At 41.7% G+C, this 15,207-nt stretch overlaps 1 protein-coding gene across 1 annotated transcript; it reads right to left on the bottom strand.

Moving 5' to 3' along the window:
- Positions 1 to 1,582: 1,582 nt before the first annotated feature.
- Positions 1,583 to 10,144, bottom strand: LOC117885436 (olfactory receptor 13G1-like). Its single transcript, XM_034786743.1, has 3 exons — positions 9,236 to 10,144; positions 3,118 to 3,171; positions 1,583 to 1,612 (listed from the first exon to the last, which is right to left on the bottom strand). Exons 1-3 carry the CDS (start codon positions 10,142 to 10,144, stop codon positions 1,583 to 1,585), a joined length of 993 nt encoding a protein of 330 aa, XP_034642634.1.
- Between the last annotated feature and the right edge of the window lie 5,063 nt (positions 10,145 to 15,207).

The following is a 15,207-nucleotide window of genomic DNA, read 5'->3' as shown; positions in this document are numbered from 1 at the left end:
TATTCATTCCATCTATCACCCTGCCACAGTTAGGGAATCCAATTTCTGCGAAGCCATCCACTATTTCACACACATTGCAAAAAGTCATGGTCCTCTGTAGCAGAATGTGATCAATGGCCCTGCATATTTACACAGCCCCCACAGTCGACTTCCTGACTCCAATCTTATTTGTGACCAACCAGTAGTGTTCTGGAGTTGCCAGCTTCCACACTGCGATGGCCACATGTTTCTCCACTGAGAGGGCTGCTCTCATTTTCATGTCCTTGTGCTGCAGGGGTGGGACGAGCTTTGAACACAGTTCCAGGAAGGTGGTTTTCCGCATCCAAAAATTCAGCAGCCACTCCTCATAATCCCAGACTTGCATTTCCCGAGCCCAAAAGTGATGGTCCACCATGTGCAGCTGCTCCTTGAATGCTAAAAATAATCTAGTGTTGTTTCTTTCCATGGCACACAGCAGGTCAGGCAACTCAGAGTCCTGTTCTGATTGTGAGCTTGTGATATACTGCATGACTACCCGTGATTTGTTAATAATAGTTACTACAACAGTAGAGAGCAGTGCGGGATCCATCCTTTCACACAGAGATGCAGGCACAGAGAAAACAGGGAGCACTGAAAAATGCCACCAAAACCCGGTTGGAAGACTATGGAATGCTGGGACAGAAAATAGTGCTGGGACAGAAAATAGTGCATCATGGGATGTTGAGATCACACCCATGATGCGCTGCCATGCACTTTGCCTTTCCACAAGTCCTAGCTGTAGAAGGTGGTGAGCAGCATATGGGATAGCTACCCACAATGCACTGCTCTCAGTGTCGATGCTAGAGCACCAAGTGTGGACACACTCTGCTGACACAGGGAGCGTATTGTGAATATGCACTAATTATGGTGCTTTTTGATCATCAGAATAACTTTTGTTGACAAAACTCTATAGTGTAGACATGGCCTCAGGGCAGTGAAATTTTCCCACCTCTGAATGTTGTCACTAGGTCAATCTAAGTTTTAAGTCTAGACCAGACCTTTGTTTCCCAAGTGCAAAGAGTTGGAAAATAGTAAGAAAGGGAGGGAAAGTGAGGGATGTCTAGGGAAGAGGGAGACTTTCATTTTTTAAAGTAACTAGAGCTGTTCAAGAATTTTCTGTAGAAAATATTTTAAAAAACTGAAAAACAAAAAATACAGTTTCTGCAAAATCAAAGTTTTCCACATAAAATTGCCAAAAAGTTATTTCTTTCTAGAAATCTGAAACATAATATTTTTTCTGAGTTGAGATGGCCTAAATCAAAATGTTTCAATATGTTAAACTGAATAGAATCTTTTAATTTTGAGTAGAGAGAATTGAAAAAAACTTGCCCAAGAACACCCAGCAGGCTAGTGGCAGGGCTTGGAATAAAAGGCCAGAGGTGCTGAAACACAGTCTAGTGAAGTGTTAATTAAGGATTTCATGGCAACAATTTCACTCTTTCCCTTTACCTTTATAGATCTTTTATATGGAAAACCTTTGTTCATAGGGCACCTGAGATGGTATTAAAGAAGATCTTGGCTGTTGTTTTTGGGAAGGAAAGAGAAAACATTAGTTTCAATGGTCTTAAGCTGTTGTTATTGTTGGAAACTCATCCTGAAACAAAACAAACACACATCAAAAGACACATAGAAAAACAGCAAGAAAAGAAAAGTCAGCTGCTACCTTTTGGTCTGATCAGCTACTCTGAGATTAGTCAAACTTGTGCCAGGGCCAGGCTGCTTAAGAGGTTGCTTTTAGCTGACATTCTGGTCACAGGACTACAGCGCCGTCGCACAGGTTGGGTCTGTTATGGGGGCTAAGTCAGACTCTTCCTAGACAAGTCATAAATGGAAAGAGGCAAGAAAGAGAATAAACAAAGCAGGGGAGGAAAATGAGACATGGGGGAGGGGATGACAGCAGTACTCCTAGGCTCATATTCTTGGTGTTGTTTGGGATTTAGCCAAAGCCAATGGAGTGGGGGTGATATAATTTGTTTTCTTCTGTCTGGCCAGTTTTGGGTAGGATGCCTTTCAGGATATTGGCAAAATTTTGAAAGGTGTCATGGTAGATCGAGGGACTCAGGAGTTGGTGGAGATGGCTGCCACGATGGTAACATTATCTCCTTCCAGTCCCCTCTGATCACATTGAGTGACCCCCAGATAAATAATATTCCAGAAGGTGCGGCAGCCTCCTCCCATCAACATTCAGCAATAATTTTGGTGATTTCAACTGGAAACATTTCCATCCATTTTTAGACTCTTTCAAGCTCATTTCCCGGACAAGCAGTAAATTTACCAGGAGCGTTGGAGACCACTTAGTACAATTCCTTTCACATAAACAAGCCAGTTCATTCCAGTTTGGCTGAATTTCATAAACATTTTTTTTTAAACAGGAAGAGTTTAACTTTTGTTCCTTGCAAAATGTATAGTACAGGAAATACAACAAGACCTTGGTCACTGATTTTAATGGAGTTACGGTAATTTATGCCACTGGAAATCTAGTCCTTCTAACAAAGTTTTCCCCTTATTTGGTGGATTCTCCCTCAATGTCAATTTTAAAATCCACATAGGATGTTTTTTTTAAAGATCTTCTGTAGTTTAAAGAAAAAAATAATTTGGGGGAAGCCATATAACCTATGGCAGGCATGCAGTCAGAGCAGATGACCACAATAGACCTTCTTATGTGAGTTCCCTGACCACTGGCCTATGGGATAGGCTTATGTTGGGCTCCTGTTGAAACTGTTCCACTGTGAATACATATTTTTAAGAAATTTACTACAGCAGAGAGACAGGATCCTAGTTCTGCCACATCCTAGGGGCATGTTCTAACCACTAGGCTCCAAACTCATTCTCATATTTGCTTTCTCTTTCTCTCTCTCTCCAGCCCAATGACTCTTGAAGTGTTTATCAAAAATGGAACAGATTCCACAGGAGACATTGAAGGAGACCTTTCAACAGACTATCCCTATGCTCATAACACTCACCCGAATGGTGGCAGATTCCTGGTCACATCCCCTCAGGTAGAGGAAAGACATGAATCACGATCACCCCCCTCCCAGGGGAGTGCCTTCACCACAGAGCTAAAAGTTATGAGGGAGCGCCTCTCCTCTGGCTTCTTGCAAGAAACACCTCCAAGAGAAGGCCCACAGTGGAGAATCTCAAGCAGAGGTAGATGTCTCCCTCTAGTCTGGGTTCAGGTGCCAAAGACCCAAGAGGGGTGGGGCTTAGCACACCACCTTCTCTTTGTTATTTCCCATTGGTGAGCTTAGATGGGGTGCCACCTAGCCTGCTGTCTTTTGTGGATCCCATTGTTAGGCATTTATCTCCCCACTCATTGTATAGGGCACCTGAGTGCCTGACTCAGGCTTTGTGCAGCTCAGTGATTTTCTAGGTGCCCATAAGTTAGGGATGATGATGCTCAGTGTTACAACACCAAAGTCTCTTTGTGAATCTAGCCCTTAGTGTAAATGGGAATCAGGAGCATTAATCTAGAATTCCCTACCCCTTTATGTATCATTTCACCATCCACTTTGCTTTCCTTATTTCATTCTCTTCTCACTTCCAGTAGTTTGTATCTGAAATAACTTCAAAGCAATCAATGGAGCCAATTCTCCAACATCTTTTATCTCGTGTTGGCGACCACATCTGAGCTGCTCTGGTTTGAAGCTGCTGTAGGTGAGAGGAGAATCACGGTAACTTTGCACTAAATTAAATGGTTACACACAATGTAAGTCATCAGTGATTCATACTCATTGAACGATGAGGAAGTTAGTTTCCAAATTGTCCATCCATTATCATATCTGTGCTCATGCTAACCCTGGTAACATCTGCATGAAACATTGCCCAGCCCTTAGCTACTCTAATTCAGCATAGCTCTGTTGTGGAAAAATTCACCCACACATCATTTTTGAATCAAAGACTAAGCCTGAGGCCTGTTTATTGAATACACACCAACGCGTTGGGGGTAGCAATTATGGAACTGCTCCCCCAAAGCAAAGCATACAGGAGCTTTTAAAGCTTAAAACCACAAACAAATTACACATATTTGAGTAATAATTACCTTATTTGGAATACATTACAAAATCAATACTGATCAAGAGTTAGGGTCTTTCTGGTACTTTCCAGCACCCTTTTGCAACCTTGCCTTGTATGGGTGTAGTTGAGTTAGGGTCTTCTCGGTACTTTCCAGTACTCTGTTGCAACCTTGCAACCTTGCCTGTTATGGGATTGTTAGCCAAATGGGCTCGTTTCCCCCTGGAGCTGCCCAATTACCCCAAGGAGGCACGGGAGTCTAGAAGACGGCTTCAAGTTCTTTATTGATCAGTCAGCTGAGCGGGTGTCCCCCTCGACTCATGCCAGAGGGAGGAACACACCTTACAAGCACAACTGGGCTTCTTTTATACAGAGAGACAAACAACTTAGCGTGTCTAAATTCTGCTAACCTATGCTTTGTTTAAATTCAGTTCTAGTAGTAATCAGGATACATCTGTTTAGCTTCCCGTCCTTCACATTCCTTTCCCAGGGTCCGTCCAACCCCCTCCCCTTTTCCATATATCTTCTATACATCCTATATACGTGCAGCTTCATGCATGGGAAACGACAGTGAGAACTGAGATAAGCATGTTTACTGGGATAACAAGCAGAAGCCGAGATAAGCATGTTTTTCGGTTTTTGGGCCTAATAGGATGCAGTTACACAACTGTACTTTCCATGGGATACAATTACAATGGAGTAGTTACACAAGTGGTGTAGGGGAAGACATGAGTTACATTTATTATTGGTTCACCCTTATAGGTTAATTTATTGCTTCACACAACTGATTATTATATTTCAAAAGCAGTACACACATATTGCAAATTATTCTTGTTTCAGGGGCTTTCCATTGCCTACCCTCTGCCCCCCTTTTGTGTCTTAACCTCTTTTCTCCCTTGACCACCACTGTCAGGGAACAAAACCTTTAGCTTAGCTCAGGCTTTGGGCCTGTTAGCTGCAAAGCAGGCCTAGATCAAGCAAGCAAAAGCCTAGACCATTAAGGCCAGCTCAGTTTTCTTCCACAGCTCCAATGAAATCAATGGAGTTATGAGATTTGCACCAGTTGAGGATCATGCTCATTTGGGAGTGGTCAATCTGGGAATGTCCAGTGAGTCAGTGGTTGGAGACTCCAGGGGGATTCTTGGAGGGCTTCAGGCCTGGGGTGTGCCTCTTGCAAACCTGCAGAGGAACAGTGGAGCCTGTATAGGCAAAGAGGGGAAGGTCTGTGTCACCTCTGGATGGTGGAGTCAGGGAGCTACACTCAGCAGGCACTGACAAGGCTTTCTCATACTAAGGGTGGTGGGGGTGGGGTAGCAAGGTGCCTGATAACCTGAAATATCCACAGGGAGAGTCACAGCCTTATAGCAAGTGAGGCAGAAGAACTCTATCTTCTCCTGCTTCATCAATTGCTCCAGGGCTAAAGCACCCAGATGCTTTGAGTGGACAGCAGTATGTATGCCCCTAGGTGCTTATGGGACTTTTTTTGCAAAAACATAGGTGCTGAGAGAGTTTGTGGGCCCATCAATTTTCAGCAGCAGTTGAGTGGGTTCTTTTTTTTTTTTTTTTTGAATACCCGTGATGCCTTATTCTGGGATTTAGGCACTCAAAGTGTCAGTTAGGTGCCTAAATCCCTTTGTGAATACACATTAAGGTTATTTTATAACAGTCCAGTCATATGAAGGCACCTCACCATGAGTCAAAGGGATTGCCTTCACGTGTAGTGCTACAGTGGTGCAGCTTCACCCTTCTCCTGTCAATGTAGGTAATCCATCTCCCCAAGAGGTGTTAGCTATGTTGATAGGAGAAGCTCTCCCATCCACACAGTGCTGTCTACACTGGCAGTTATCTTGGTATAACTATGTTGCTCATGGTTGTGGATTTTTATAGGTCTGTACTGTAGACATGGCCTAAATAGAACTTACTCCAATTTTAAAGCCCCTTTCCACTGCTAGAGTGATGTAAATTTCTGTCAGTGTCAATGAGAATTAGTCTCAATAGATCCATTTAGCAGAGTGATAGATTCATAGATTCACACATTATAATGCTAGAAAGGTCCTTTGTGATAATCCAATCTCAGCTTCTGAATAACAAAGGCCAGAGGCCTTCCCTGAATTAACTTTTGTTTGAATTGCAGAAGATCTTTTAGAAGAAATCATCCAATTAGGATTTAAAAATTGCCCATTAGGGAGAATCCAGGGTAAATTGACATAAAATAGAGCATTAGATCTACATTGGTGTAAATTGGCATAGCTCCATAGACAGGTCCTGTTGGTCAGAGGCATGTATGGTAAGATTTTCAAGGATTGTCATGCAAAGAAGCCCAGAGAGTCAAGAAATGGGTGGAAATGTTCACAGCTGAAATCACCTAAATGATGGGTGAATGTTGAATGCCAAACCTTCTGGAATATCAAGTATCTGGGGGGTGACTGCATGGGATCAGAGGGTGATGGGTGGACTGGAAAGAGAGAGCTTTACCATTCTGGTTGCCCACTCCACCAAATGCTGAGATACTAGATCCACCATGACACCATTACACCTTCTGTGTCTAGATTCTGAAAGGTGTTCTGTCAAAACTGGCCAGACAGAGGGAATCAACTGACATCACCCATACACCCTCCACTTGTTCACCTACATCCCAAATAACACTGGGAATACAAGCTGTGGGTTCCTGCTGTCACTTCCTCCCACAACTCTCATTTTCCTTCCCTGCTTTGTTTTATGGTTCCCTCCAATGCCTTTTCCACTCCTTAACTCAGAACAATTCATCCAGTTCTGGGAGAACACTTCAACCAGTTATCTGGGATCCAGAAACTCAGTTCCACTCCAGCTCGTCACTCAAGTTGCTTTATCATGCATGTAATAGCTCTATGCCCATCGTAGCCAGGACCAGATGCAGGGGTTTAGGTACAGGAAGATATCGCAAATCCTATTCATGCCACACACTTCAAAGTTTATATACATCTTTACCAGCTATTAACGTATATACTTCTTGAATCTACTTCAATGACACATCCTAGAGATCATGTAAGGACCAATAGCTTTTGTTTACACCTTATCTACAGTTCAATGTTATCTGTTCAGGGTATTCCCACTGACATCAACTTGCTCAAAAACACTGTTTCCTTGACAATAACCACTCCTCCCCCATAATTGGAGGATTTCCATATAAAACACTCTATATGGCTAGAAGGAAAGGGAATCACGGTAATTGTTGACATGATATCCTTACTTAATACTTTATTTATGAAAAAATACCAGAGCTGTTTTTTTGTATGTTTCTTTTTCTAGCACTTTAATAAAAGTTCAAAAAGTTATTAAAGATGGAGGTTCTAAGATAAGTCAGCGGCAATAACTGGACATGAAACCCCTGACCTCAGTGAACGATTTATTGTGAACATAGTAACATAAGAACGACCATATTGGGTCAGACCAAAGGTCCATCAAGCCCAGTATCCTGTCCTCTGACAGTGGCCAATGGCAGGTGCCCCAAAGGGAATGAACAGACAGGTTATCATCAAGTGATCCATGCTCTGTCACCCAATCCCAGCTTTTGGCAAACAGAGGCTAGGGACAATATTCCTGCCCATCCTGGCTAATAGCCATTGATGGACCTATCTTCCATGATTCTATCTAGCTCCCTTTTGAACCCCCTTATAGTATTGGCCTTCACAACACCCTCTGGCAAGGAGTTCCAGAGATTGACAGTGTGTTGCGTGAAAAAATACTTTCTTGTGTTTCTTCTAAATCTGCTACCTATTAATTTCATTCAGTGCCCCCTTGTTCTTGTATTATGAGAAAGAGTAAATAACACTTCCTTATTTACTTTCTCTATATCAATCATAATTTTATAGACCTCTATTATATCCCCCCTTAATTGCCTCTTTTCCAAGCTGAAAAATCCCAGTTTTATTAATCTCTCCTCATATGGAAGCTGTTTTATACCCCTAATCATTTGTGTTGCCCTTTTCTGAACCTTTTCCAATTCCAATATAGCTTTTTTGAGATGGGGAGACCACATCTGCATGCAGTATTTAAGGTGTGGGCGTACAATGTATTTATATAGAGGCAATATGATATTTTCTGTCTTATTATCTGTCCCTTTCTTGATGATTCCCAACATTCTGTTCACTTTTTTGACTGCCGCTGCACATTGAGTGGATGTTTTCAGAGAACTATCCACTCAATTGTGCTAACAGAAAACAACAGTTTCATTCATATGTAGTTGGGATTGAGACATTCTCTTATCAACAAAAGAGACCTTTTGAAAAACCCAAATTTCTCCTGCTAAAAGTGTATTTTTACAGTTATAAAAAATGTATCTTAACAAAAATAGTTCTATTATAATATCTGACCCAATGCCACGACGCATGACAATGACAGCTCCAGATCTTAACAGATATATTTTTGAAATATTTGTGGTTTTAATGTCTCAAAATAAATTAGAAAACAGAGAAAATAAATGGTATTTTTTATCATAATTACTAATTTAGGATGAAATATAGTATTCTGATTCAATGAGACTGCATGCAAAATATTTTTATACACAATGGGCAGACTTTTATAGCTATTTAAGAGCCTAATATGATTTTCAGAAGCATCTGGGCAACTAACACCCAATGAAACAATTGAGTTTTATGTTTTATGAAAATCACACTTGATACCTAAATACCTGGAAAATTCTCATACCAATGAGCCTTGGGACAGCTAGTGTGATTCAATTTAGCTCCACTGATGATAATGTGGCCCAAAGGCCATCTAGAGTATATCAGGCATTGCCCCACTGCAGTCAATGCAACTCCTTCCCAGCGGATGTAAATCATTCTCATTCCACTGAAGTGAATAGGCCATAGTACAAATGTATGTCTATTGAAGTCCATAGTTATGCAACAGGTTTCAGAGGGGTAGCCGTGTCAGTCTGTATCAGCAAAAACAATGAGGAGTCCTTGTGGCACCTTAGAAACTAACAAATTTATTTGGACATAAGCTTTCGTGGGCTAAAACCCACTTATTTAGATGCATGGAGTGAAAAATACAGTAAGCAGTATATATATACAGCACATGAATATATATATATACTGTATATATATATATACTGTTAGTTATGCAACAGTTTACACTGCCTGTGGACCTGTCCTAGAAAAAACAAGACATATGAGAATCATGTTTACTCTTGTAAAAATTACGATTTTATGGCAAAAGGAGAGATTTTCCTGAAGGCCATTTTGATGTCCCTATTGCGCAAACTGTAGATCAGAGGGTTCAGGATGGGAGTCACTAGAGTGTACATTATGGCCACCAACTTGTCCTTATCCAGTGAATAACTGGAGGTTGGCCGGATGTAGGTGTAGATGATGGAGGAATAGAACAAGGTGACCACAAGCAAGTGGGAAGAACAGGTGGAGAAGGCTCTCTGCTTCCCTTTGGAGCTCCGGATTTTCAGGATAGTGATGATGATGAAGCTATAGGACACAGTGGTCAGCATGAAGTTTCCCATGGCCAGGAAGATGTCTGCCAAGATCATCATAACTTGGTTGAGGTAGATGGAGCTGCAGGACAGTGCCAGCACTGGTGGGATCTCACAGAAGAAATGCTGAATGAGGTTTGGCCCGCAAAAATCCAAGCGCAGCATGATCAATGTGTTCACCACTGAATTGACAACACCAACAGCCCAGACCCCGATGGCTAAACTGATGCAAATTCTCTTGGTCATGAGGTTGACATAGCGCAAGGGGTGGCAGATGGCTACATACCTGTCATATGACATGATAGTGAGAAGCATAAGCTCTATACCCCCTGACAAAGTGAAGGCAAAGACCTGGGCCATGCAGCCATCAAAGGAGATGGTTTTCTTCTCCTGCATCAGGTTTTTCATCATCTTGGGCAGAACTGAAGAACTGCACATAATGTCGAGGGTGGCCAAATTGGCAATGAAGAAGTACATGGGGGTGTGGAGAGGTGGGTGTAGGACAATAGCCACAATGATCAGGGAATTGCCCATGACGACAGCTGTATAAAGGCAGAGGAATAGTCCAAAGACCAGCCCCTGATGGTGAGGATGGTCAAAGAGCCCCTGCATGATGAACTCGGTCACCCTGGTGTGATTACTGGGTTCCATTGTTTGAGAGTTCCTTCTGTGGGAACAAAGATTAAAGTTTCTATCTGGTATTTCTTCAGAAACTACAGCATTTTGGCAATTGAAGCATCTAGACAGACCAACAGTGAAATGGAGAGAGTGAGAGAACTTGTGATACTCTTCACAATTCATATAACATATTAATATACTGAGCTCCATTAAAATATGTAAGCACAATAATCTGAGCTACTGAATCTCCATTCTCCCAGCATTTGACTAAAGAAGGAGAAAAATAACATTCTTGATGTTCTCAGGCAGAGGTGCATGAAGTCATTTGGACTGTTTAAATAAACTGCTGGAGAGGGGATTTCACAATATAATCTCAAAATTAATCAAACACCAGTAATCTTATGAATAACCAAGATTCCAGTTTTTAAACTAATTTCACAAAATAGATCTGTTGCAATATAGGAGACCTTCAGTATATATAGCATACAGACCATATATACCAGAAAAATAACATAATAATATATAGGAAGTAATATATAGCTATATTTAGGTAGAATCAAGATGCAAAATAGAAGAACTTGCATTCCCTTTAACTGGCCCTAGATTAAATCAGCCATAGTTGCATATCAGTCAGCGGGGCTGAATCTCCATTCACTGGAGTTGCACTGGTATAGAACTTGTGTAAATGAGAGGGGAATCGTGCCCTCAAAAAATTCATTTTGAAGATCAGCTACATGTCAATATATACATGTTGCATCATTCCTAGGAATAGCATTCACATGATATGACAAGTACTCCTTACTGCATTACAGTTAAGTCTCCCTTTACTGTCTTCAGGCTTCTCTCATCTTATTTCTAAACTACTGCTTCTCACGATTTTCCTCTCACTCCTGCTGCAGGAAATCAGTAGTATCTACACTGAAGTCAATGGAGTTACTGACTTGCAAAAATGATGAAAATGAGAAGATAGTTACAGCCAACAAATCTAACTAATCATGAGTTATATTGAAAAGATTTTTTGTATTTCATAAAAGAGAGATTTTTTTTAAATTGCCACTCTTTGCATCACATTTTAAATTTGATTGCAAACAATAGGTTGTGAATCTTCAACCTCTCTTATCAATAAAAAGCAACAGAGGGTCCTGTGGCACCTTTAAGACTAACAGAAGTATTAGAGCATAAGCTTTCGTGGGTGAATGCCCACTTCATCTTCAGTCTGATGAAGTGGACATTCACCCACGAAAGCTTATGCTCTAATACTTCTGTTAGTCTTAAAGGTGCCACAGGACCCTCTGTTGCTTTTTAAAGATTCAGACTAACACAGCTACCCCTCTGATACTCTCTAATCAGTGTTACCACACTAGATCTCCATTGACTTTAGACTCAACTACAATAAAATTCAAAGGCACTTCACAGATTTATGTGAATTTTCATCAGATTCACATTGGTCAAAATGAGATCAGAATACGGTCCAAGATTCATAAACATTGTTGTGGAAATTGTATCACTGCAAAGCACATTTAGCCAAATTACAAAACTTTAAATATGCCACAGAAATTAAATTTAGCTTGATTTTCAGAAGTGTATAAAGGAATTATCACTCAACTGTCATTAAATTTCACTGGGTGTTGGTGCCACACACACTTAGGAACTTTGACATACCAGCCACAAAAAGTCAGAAAGATTCATTTAGAAGCATTCATTGTGAGAAAGCAAGCAAGCAAAATGAATATTCTCACCTCTCGTTCAATCCTCAAATACAGTCAACCATACTGTAATTTAAATGCAGACTACAAGTGAGTTATGACTTCTTGAAGACTATTGTTCGTTATATCTAGTAACCTTCTGTAGGGAGATCTTGCATCCCTTGTGTGTGTGGACAAGAGCTAACTCTCAAACAAGGCCCCATAGGAGAAGGTAAATGGGAGTCACCTAAATCAATATAAAAAAAAAATCTTATACATTAAGTTGAAAAAAATCCTCTTGCGGTCCAAATGTATATTCTTCTGAATTTTCCAGGAGAAAACATAATTTCCAGCAATGTATTCCTTTCTGATCATAGTGATACCAATAGAGATAGATTCCATATTAATCAGTGAGTGGAGAAAGTCTCAGAATGATATCCTGCCTCATTGGTGGGTGTCAATAGGAATGTTGACCTTGGCTTGAATGGGGCCTGGATTTCACCCTCAGACTTCTACTATCAGTGATCCTTAGTCCACATTGAATCATCTGAGCTGACTCTCCCTGGTAGAATGCCTCCACTGTCTTCACCAATACTATTTATCTTACTTCTCCATTCGTCCTGTGAAGTCAATGAGACACATCTCAAGCTGCCATGAATCAGCATAGCTTCATCACAGTCAATTAAACATTTCCAGAGCTAGTGTAAACCAAATTCATTCTATCAAAATCAATGGACCAGGTTCCCAACTTGTATGAATCAGCATAACTCCTTCAAAGGCAAGGGGTAAACCAGCAGAGCTCCATTGATTTTGCTCTGTTTAACTGCAGGTGACTGAATGGAGCTACATTTGTCATGGCATGCAAAATCTGAAGGTTGTGCCATTATTGGGAAGTTAATGAAAGCCAGATTTGATTTCTAGAATAATACTATGTAGGAATGAAAACCCAGGTTGAGTTTCACATCAGAGAGAGATTTTTCAGGGGTAGGAATTACAAAGGAAAAGCCTTTTAGCTTGCATAGACCTCTTTACAGCCAAGCACTCAAGCACATACTTGACTCTGAGCATATGAGTCATCTTGTTGATTTCACTAGACCAACTGAGCTTAGAAGAAAAGCAGAAAAACTGGAATCAGGACCATTGATGTGATCCAACATTAGGGTGTCATCAGACTTATGGAAACTTGTCTCAATTAAGCAAAATGAAGCTTTGGATGAAAATGACATTGCCTTTCTTCAATTTTTTTGAAACCCAAATCCATGACTGTCTTGGGTCATACTGGCTGTTTGGCTTATTGATTGCACCTGGTAGTTATAGGAGAAAGAAAAAACCTGACCTTCGGGCCTTGTGGAAGATCTGAGGCCTGAACCAGAGGCTGTGAACCAACATTAGGCCATGTATTAAAGTAGATATTAACAAGTTCACTCTATGACTTTGGCAAAAGTATTGCTAGTGTTGCTAAAACACAGACACTCCTAAGAAGCAACAGATATGGGATATGTGTGAGAACACAGTACAAAAGACATCTTGATCTAATATCAGATAAGAGGGTTTGACAGAAGTGATGAATAGGGACATTGTGCCGGAGACACCTGGAGCATGATACAAGCGGAGGTAACGAGCCAATGTCATGAAACACATAAGATGGTATGAGAGTTGTTTGTCTCAGTCTATAAATATTGGCATGCCTCACCTTAATACTTTGTGTGACCTTGAGGAAAGCAAAAAGTCTTGCTGCTGACTACGCTGCTTTTTGACACTGGACACTCATGTGTTAGTGTACTTGTAGCCACAGAGCCAGGGCACTAGGACTGTGTCTTGAGCCTTTGTCACTCAACCGTGCTGGTGGTTGTTCTTTCTGGGTAGAACTATCGAGGTATACTGAACCAACTATCTGTGCAGGGCTGGGACAGCATATGGAGAGAGCACACAAGCACCTAACTGACAAAAGTAGTTCTCATAGTTCATTGATTGCAAAAGGTAGTATATCATCTCTAATGAGGGCTGCAATAATTTGGGGTTCCCTTCAGAGTTATTTTGAATAAGTAGGGATGCATTTTCTTTATCATTCCTTTACAAAGAATCCATGTTTGCTTATACATTGCTATAGAGTCAGAGGCACAGGCCTGCAATTATGGTTCTAATCATTGATTCATAAATGGATTAATACATTCCAAGTCTTGAGTGGGCCACTGTGATCTTCTAGTCTGAGTTATTGTATATGTAAGCAGAGTCAGGATGAGCTCTACCCTGACATCTGGTGGTGAATTATGGCGAGTGTGGAAAAGAACTCCAGGGGCTGATCTTGTTTGCATAGGCACACCCACTCGCCTGGCATGAAACAACAGCAACTGAAAGTGGTTACTTTGGCTGGTGTGGGATCCTCAGTTTTCTCTGTTATTGGGGCAGGAAGAATAAAGTTTTGTTACACTGATTCTGTGAATCAAGGCCAGTGGAACTGTTGTATGACAGAAGGACTGAGTGAGTCCTTCACCATTACCTAAGTAGCACTTGCTTGACAAGGGGCATGGGTTACAAAACCCAGTGAATTGAGAGAGAATGGGGACAGGTATTTGTATGTGATGGTATGGGCCCACCCCCTCTGAGGGTTTGAAACACCAATTGCACTACTGCCTCTCTCCACTGTTGAATGTCAGAGCAAATTTTGATTCCATTAGGAGTCTAGTTACAGGCTGCTGTGCTGAATTCACTTTGGGCCAATGGTGCACTAGCACTGGGGCTCCCCTACTATGAGCTGACCTTGCTAAGAGCTGAAATCACAAAAGAGCTAAAGTTATTAAGAGCTGAGATCACGGAGTGCTGTGTTAACTAGTGGGGAAGCCTGAAGCTATATTGCTAAGCAGCTGGAGGAGCAATTTGTCGGGGCGACTGGAGGAGCAGCGAGTGGTGTGGAACCTTGCGGGGCTGGTTGGAGCAGCCCAAGGAACGGCGAGCGGAGCTGTTTGCGGGGACAGCTGGAGAGGCTCACAGGTCGGGGAGGGGAGCGGAGCAGCTTGTATAGTGGAGCAGTTTGTGGGATGGCAGGAAGTGGACTGGCTCGTGGTGAAGGCTGTGGCGGAACCCCACGGAGAGATGGCCAGCTGGCCTCGGATCATGTAAGGTGCCCCATAACACCCTGCATGCCCCCCTTTTTTACTCCGGGCTGCACTGACCAGGGACAGAGACTTTGGGGGTCTGTTGGACTTTGGGGACTTTGGGTGGTTGCTGGACCCAAGAGACTTTGGGGGTGTTGGAATTTGGGGATTCTGGGTGATTTTTTGGGTTGCTGGATTCAAAAACCAAAGGGAAAGGACACAGCCCAATTTGCTGGGGTCGGTTTTTGCTCATGGTTTGTGTTATGAATCCTGTTTGTGGTGTTTTTTCCAATTTAATGCTGATGTTGTTTACCTC

Source organism: Trachemys scripta, chromosome 12, assembly GCF_013100865.1.
Source record: "Trachemys scripta elegans isolate TJP31775 chromosome 12, CAS_Tse_1.0, whole genome shotgun sequence".
Lineage (NCBI taxonomy): Eukaryota > Metazoa > Chordata > Testudines > Emydidae > Trachemys > Trachemys scripta.
This window is presented reverse-complemented; position numbering and strand designations above follow the sequence as displayed.